The sequence below is a fragment of the Siniperca chuatsi genome, linkage group LG15 (genome assembly GCF_020085105.1).
Source record: "Siniperca chuatsi isolate FFG_IHB_CAS linkage group LG15, ASM2008510v1, whole genome shotgun sequence".
NCBI lineage: Eukaryota > Metazoa > Chordata > Actinopteri > Centrarchiformes > Sinipercidae > Siniperca > Siniperca chuatsi.
In genome coordinates, this window is record NC_058056.1 from 29,299,429 (window position 1) to 29,306,928 (window position 7,500).

At 42.5% G+C, this 7,500-nt stretch overlaps 1 protein-coding gene across 5 annotated transcripts in view; it reads right to left on the reverse strand.

Annotated features, from left to right (window-relative positions):
- The window catches only part of mipol1 (mirror-image polydactyly 1), a 77,005-nt gene that overhangs the window by 37,533 nt on the left and 31,972 nt on the right, over positions 1 to 7,500 (reverse strand). For 3 of the 5 annotated variants that reach the window (XM_044166182.1, XM_044166181.1, XM_044166180.1), the window contains exons 3-7: positions 5,862 to 5,937; positions 5,508 to 5,551; positions 4,418 to 4,670; positions 848 to 971; positions 467 to 572 (exon numbers count right to left, since the gene is read on the reverse strand). In XM_044166182.1, coding sequence (XP_044022117.1) covers positions 467 to 572; positions 848 to 971; positions 4,418 to 4,670; positions 5,508 to 5,551; positions 5,862 to 5,937 — 603 coding nt within the window. Of the gene's footprint in view, positions 1 to 466; positions 573 to 847; positions 972 to 4,417; positions 4,671 to 5,507; positions 5,552 to 5,655; positions 5,832 to 5,861; positions 5,938 to 7,500 lie in introns of those variants that run through there. The other 2 variants (XM_044166183.1, XM_044166179.1) reach the window with 2 other exon arrangements.

A 7,500-nucleotide genomic window follows, 5' to 3' on the forward strand; every position in this document is an offset into this window, starting at 1 on the left:
CCTCCTCCCCACCTCTCCTCACCTGCAGGTCTCTCCCAGCCTCGGGCCTCCTCTGCTCCTCCTCCCCTCCTCCCTCCTCCCCCCCCCCCCTCCTCCTCCTCTCTCACCTGCAGGTCTCTCCCAGCCTCGGGCCTCCCTCTGCTCCTCCTCCCCCTCCTCTCTCTCCTCCCTCCCCCCCTCACCCCACCTCCTCACCTGCAGGTCTCTCCCAGCCTCGGGCCTCCCTCTGCTCCTCCCTCCCCCTCCTCTCCTCCTCCCGCCTCCTCTCCTCCTCCCCCTCCTCCCCCACCTCTCCTCACCTGCAGGTCTCTCCCAGCCTCGGGCCTCCCTCTGCTCCTCCTCCCCCTCCTCTCCCCTCCTCCTCCCCACCTCTCCCTCACCTGCAGGTCTCTCCCAGCCTCGGGCCTCCCTCTGCTCCTCCTCCTCCCTCTCTCTCCTCCTCCCCCCTCCTCCCCCACCTCCTCACCTGCAGGTCTCTCCCAGCCTCGGGCCTCCCTCTGCTCCTCCCTCAGCTCCTCCTCCACCTCCCTCCTCTGCAGCTCATTCTCCTTCTGGACCAGCTGATCCTGCAGCTGAAACACAGTCAGGTGTTAGTATACCTGTGAGGACCTCCCTCAGGATCCTGCTGCCTGTTTATTTATTTATTGTTTTTAATTTCTTGTTTATTATTTGATTTTTGCCCTTCGTGTATTTTATTATTCACCGTGGTATTTGATTTCATCTTTCTCTCTGTGAAGCATTTTATACTTTGTTTTGTTAAGTGCTCTCTAAATAATGATAATAATACGTATTATTATTACAGAATGTGTGTGTGTGTGTGTGTGTACATATGAGTGTGTATATTTACCTTCTTGTTGATGTCTCTCAGAGCGTCAAGCTCCTTCAGTAAAAACGAGATGTTTTTGTCTCGATCAAAGGTCTGAACTCGCCCAGAGGCCGTGTTCGGACCGAACATGACTTCCTGATGAGAGCTGGAGGAGACAACAAGCTTCTGTTAAATCAACCAGTCGGAGTTTATTACAGAACCAACAACATCCTGATCATTTATCTTTTCTTCCAGTCTGAAGTTTGTCCTGAGGAGGGGACTCTGGGATAATAAAGTTAGGAAACATAAACTCAAGAGGGAAAGAAGAGCTGTGTGACTCAGCCCTGAGTATTGTCTGCAGGCCTTCCCTTCAGTCTCCATACAGCCTCAACAACCTTACAGCAACAAGGAAGGGCAAACTGTATGTAACCTGTGAGGTGAAACCTTAACTGCTCTGAGCTCAGTGACGACCGACGGAGACTCGGATGAGTTTAACAACATGCTCATCAGCTCACATCTTCTCTCATCTCGACTGAAGCAGCCGGACAGTCAGAACAACGTTCAGGCACTTCATTCAGAAAATCAGCCTGAAACTATAAACGTGAGGAGGACATGACATCAGAGGATTTTTGCATAAAAAATAACTTCAACAACTAATCGCTTACAAAACATTGGATTTCAGCAAGTCAAAGGATAACAGTAGCACAGAACGTCTACCAGAGAGGAAACTCAGAATCGTTGGTGTCCCTTCTCCTTACGTTGCTTTTCTTGGAGAAATGCTACTGTAGTTAGCTAAAGCACTTGCAAACATAACACCGCATAGCCTTCTGATTTATCCACATTTCACTATAACTCAAGCTGCATACTGTCAAAACGCTTTAGCTTAACTTACAGAAATATAGTTTCAAAAACTGAAAATACATTAAACATTATGTCCCTAAACTAAAACTAAACTAAAAGTCTTTTCAGACTGGACCTGTGGATCTGCAGTGTAAAGTTCCTGTGTCCCAAACTAACAGGTGAAATGCATGCTGGTAGTTTATTTCCCATGCAGGGCGCAGTGGTGAAAATCAAACCAATCAGCAGACATAAACGGAGTCTGATGCCTTCAGTCCAGAACAGAACAAAACACTGACTGAAGGAAGAGCTGACGTGAAAGCACCGTGTGCAGCAGGTCAGCTGGTGGTCAGCGAGGCTGGGATTGGTCAGGACTCCAGTGACATCACCTCAGCGAGTGTTTCATTAGAGTTTCACATGTGTGTAGTGAGGTCAGGTGTTTTAACCTCACATTATCAGATGTGAGGCGGAGAGATGAAGGCAGCAGGTTATGAGGTGTTGCTTTAATAAGCACCGACTGATGTTCGCCTGTAATTCTCTCATATTACCTTAAAGGTCAGACTGCTTCTTAGCGTAATAAAGCGGGTAAATAAGACACTGTCTTCTGTAATTGACTGTTTCTGACTTTATAATATCAGCTGCTTCTAATCAACTTCCCTCTTTTCCCGCCTCGATTGCTTTTACTATCTTTCTATTTCTGTCTCCCTCTCTCGAACGCCTTGACTAATCAAATCTAAATTTAATAGGTCACATTTCATACAGTGATGCAACTCAAACTGCTCCACAAATTTCATCTGAAAATGCATCAAAAAGACACAAAAGAAGCAAAAAAACACATGAATTAAAGAATCTAAAGAAGGTTGAAGAAGTTTAATGAAAAGCAATAAACTTTTTAATAAATCTCACTGTAGAGAGGCTCTAAACTCATCACATTAAGTCTGAATAAAGAATATTATGGAATTTCCAACATCGATAAGATTATTTAAAAGATTTAATAATCTATAGCTCAGATACATCATGACTTTTTTCTTTGTAATTTATTTTCAGTAAAACAGGAAGTTGTTTACCGCTGATTGTGTAAATTCATTTATTTAGGATGAGATCTAAACATAATACAAACAAAGTAACAAGATTAAAGTGGCAGCAGACAACATCTGAATTGTCTAATTTTGATTGATTTCGGTTATGTTTTGGGTATTTTAATTTTCCATACACAGAAACTAATATACATAAAAATAATAATGACAGAAGGCCAGATTTGGAAACTCTATTAGGGTGCGTGAGAAGTATCCAGTAGAGGCTGACATGTAGCCGTGGCTCGTGTAGGCTCATTAATTAATCTGGTTAGATTTAAATTTCCAAATAAGCTTTTTTCTTTAACAGAAGAATTATCTAGCCAGTTTTTATTGAAGTCACCTAATCTGATCATTTTGTTTCAACATGTAGTGGAGCTGATGGCAGCATTAAAACAGTTAATAGACTCCACAGGTGCAGAGGGAGGTCTGTGTGTTTCTAATGGTTAGACATTTGAAGAATTACATTAACAAAAAGACACTCAAAATGTACTCTATCGACTCTACATGCAATTAACTTAGAGACCGGGTTAGAGGAAACATATGCAGCTACAGCACCACCCCTGCAGCATCTGTCGGCTCTATATAAAGTGCCATTTGTGAGTTTAATTTCATTGTCCGATATTTTACTACCCATGCACGAAGTAGGTCGATTTTAGGCGCGAGACTTCTAGAGGTTCTATCAAACCATAGATATGATGTAATTTTATAGAGGTGGTAGAGACAGGATTTTTATTTATTTATTTATTTTTTAAGTATCCGACCGAAGAAATGCCACCCCTTCCCTTCAGGCCTCCCTCCAAAGCCCCTCCCCCAAAATGGGCTTATTGTAAAGAGAATTTCAACAAATAAAAAATGCTTCTGAAATACATCACCTACCCTAGCTTTAAGGATATCAATACATGTGCTTTGTCTGTTAAATACACAATAACATAAAGGAAACATTGAATAAATGTAGCACTACAAAAACACATTTATAAATTGGTTTGATTTGATAATAATAAAATCTAAAATATGTTTTATAAAGTGCTAAATGAATAAACATTATTGTTTCTACTCCTGTTATTTTTCCCATCATTTTCTTTTGTAAAACACATTTTAAACACTTTAATAAACATACTATTACAATTATTATGTTGATTACTCGTATTAATAATAATTATAATAAACAACCACCTATTTACACTTTGGCAACATCACTGGTATACCCAACAACTACTTTCACCTTTTTAACATTAACACTTTAAGTCTTTTCATTGCTTCAACTTCTATGAACACTTCAACCACTTTCATTCAGCACTTTCACTTCAGCTGGCACTTTTACTCTATTGCTTCATCTGACACTTCAATCCCTTTTATACCAAAACTGACTAATAATTCCTCATTTCATTCTTTATTATTATTATTATTTCACTGACTAACAGTTATTATTATTACTTAATTAATTTGCCTAATAGTAGCAGTTTCACAAAAATAATTAAAAAAAAATTGTGTTCAGAAATGTAGTAATTTCTAGTCTTTGCAAAATAACAATAATAATAATTACACTTTATTATTATTACATGTTAACAGGAGGTAAAAAAAGCCGGCAAAGGAATCATGAAACAGCCAACCAACCGTGTGATCAATGGACTACCCGCTCTACCTCCTGAGCCACAGCCGCCCCTAGTACTAGTACTTTAATGAGTATAGACGATCTCACCTGTCGTCAGTGCTGACCAGGTGTCTTCTGAAGGCGGGACTACCAGGACCTCTGGATGCTCTTCCTCCATCAGGGCCGTCTCCACAACTCTCTGTCCGAGGAGAAGGGCCTCGGCTGGTGGACAGGTTCATCTCCATCTCCCCTGCACCTCCTGGAGGTCTGGAGGACCACGGAGAGACAGGAGACACGGACCTCCTGTGGGACAGAGGGGAGGGGGGGCAGGAGGTTGGAGGCTCCTGGAGGTACTGAGGGGCTGAGGGGAAACAGACAGACGGATCCCAGTTAGTACAGATATATTTTATCTTTGAATACATTTTATGGATATTTCAATGGAGATTTGTACTAAAAACAAGAGCAGCCTGGGTTGCTAATAATTTCTTGACAGTTGCTTTTGGGGACATAAAGTTGTGACATCCATCTATTTTCAGCCTGTTGGTGTCAAGAACACTCGCAGATATATCTCAGACACGAATGGTGGAATAGTTAACTGTGTGCACGTCTCTGATCGTACTGGGAACCTCAGTCCTGCAGAAAATATCACCGAGGACGAAGAGATCAGCTTAGAAAACGATGTGTGAACTTCTGTTGTGATGTCGTCTGACATCCTGGTACAGTTAGCTGTTAGCTGCTTTGTAAGGTTACGTGTTGCTCTTTATTCGGTGTTCAGTCTGAAACCAGCGTTAACCAGAATCACCGCTTCTTTATTATCGGGGAGTTTTGCTCGTTCTTCTTCCAGTCTAACTTGGTCACTGAGCAGCTCCACTGGAGCACTTGGGGGTTCAGGGCCTTGCTCAAGGGCACCTCTGTGGTGGTAACGAGGGGGGATAAACGCTGCTCTTTCACTTCCCCACTTCCACTTCCCACAAGCCCGCTTCTCTTTCACTTCGGCCACAGCTGCTCCACAACCACTTCGACTCTTTGACATGTATTTACTGTGTTCATGAAAACAATGAAAATACCGCACGGTCCTGACAGCCAGAAACACTGTTTATTGTTTGATTTATTCTACAAAAGAATCAATTAATCATCTTATGGAAGATTGAATAAGAAAACTGACGGCTGGGTTAACGGACGGGATGAAAGATCTTACCCTGAGGCCGGTCAGCGTGGTCCAGACTCAGGCTGATCCCAGATCTGCAAACCACATAAGAAACAACATAAACTGAAGAATAATTTTGTCATTAAACAAACAGAAGAACGAGATTCATCAGAAACAGGAAACTACTCATCAGACTCTCCTGAACTCTCCTGATCTCCTTCCTGCTCTCCAGAAGACAAACCGTTCTAATGATCTATCCTGTAGCGCCCCCCTCAGGACAAACGGTACAGGTTCGGCTCCTCTGCTGTTCACATTCAGCAGGATGTTGCTTGTCTTTCCGACTGCAGCTTTAACAAACTCTCCAGCCTCTGACAGACTTTATGCAGTTAAACGTGTCGTATCTACCTGTCGGGGCTGCTGAGCTGCTGTGCTGCAGGTGAAGGCAGACGCTGTCGCAGCTCCACGTTCACTCTGGGATTAGCTGGAAACAAAAAAACAGACCTGTCTTTATTAATTATTAGCGAGCAGTAATCCCGTCGTCATGTCAAGCTTTCTAAACACTAAAAGAACAGACTTTAATAACTGGCCTCAAACTGTTACCTGGAGACACAAAATGCTCAGCAAAAGTAAGCAACAAAACACACAGCATTCAGACATCACACCACCTGTCACAGTGTCTGTCTCAGATCACTGCTGACTTAATGAACCGATGAAGTTTGGCTCTCTGTCTTTGTTTCAGACATTAATTATTAAAACAGATCCATGTGGAGGAGAGTCAAGTTTCACAATAAAAGACAGAAAATAGAGACAAAATAAAACAAAGGCCTGAGCAGGTGAGTCTTTCCACATTAGAGCCGCAACTAACGATTAATGTCATTATCAATTAATCTGCCAATTATTTTCTCAACTAATCACTTAATAAGACAAAATTAAAACCGTCAGTTTCTCAGGATCCAACATGAGTCTTGCTCCGTCCAAAACGCTGAGATGAAACAGAGAACATCTGGAATAACCGGAGACACCGGAAGATGTCTCTTAAACGATTAATCGATAGTTAGTTTTCTGTTAATCAACTAATCGATTCATTCAAACAAAACTTCGGCTGGATCCTAAAACCAGTGAAACCAGTGAAACCAGTGAAAGGACAGGACTCAGAAAACCAAGCTGGTCCGATTTAAAGAGAAGCAACATCTCTCCTGAACAACACATCCATCAATCACTGATCAATGATTTCTGATCAGCTCAGCAGGGGAAGATCTACTCTGGGCTCCTGCGGACTTGAATCAGGTCTGACAGACTCCGACACACATAAGGCAGCTGTCAGTGAAGTTCCTGTTCCCTTTCACTTATCGCCACGTACACGCCGCCATCTACTTCCTGTCTGTCCGTCTTTCATTAGAAATGTTGTTTTTATCGTTTGTCTTGTTATTCAGGTATCACCGCCTGCAACCACAGCAGCTAAGTGTTAAACACAACAAGAAGCTGATGAATCTGATTCTCTGCAGAAACTAGTGAATGCATCGTTTAAACTGGGACTCTGGTTGGTTGATAAATGAGGTGAGACACAGAGATCCTGGTCCTGGTCCTGGTCCTGGTTCTGGTCCTGCGGTATTACAGTTATTGAATAATTTCCCCGTCTTCACTTTGAAACTTTTCTCATTTCCTGTCATCCTCTACCCCCCCCCATCTTCTTGTGGACTCAGAGCTAATTGAGCGTGGCGGCTCTTCTTATTATTCATGTACAATTACAGATGTGATAATGTGCTTAAATCCTTCTAAATGACCGTTCATGCCTCGCGCTCGCTTTGAAGTCTCGTCAAAGATGGAAAAATCTGCAGAAAAAAGGGAAAATACAAAGGCCAATCAGACGACCAATCTACATGAACCAATGAGGAGAGGGGGGGGGCAGGGGAGGATTCCCCCTCCTCCCCTTTCTTCTTCATGTAATATAAACTAAAGTCCATTAATTTTTTAAGCTGTATTTAATACATTTTGTGCAGAAAGTTTGGTGCAGTGAGAGTCGGGTGTTCCAGCTGACTGCATG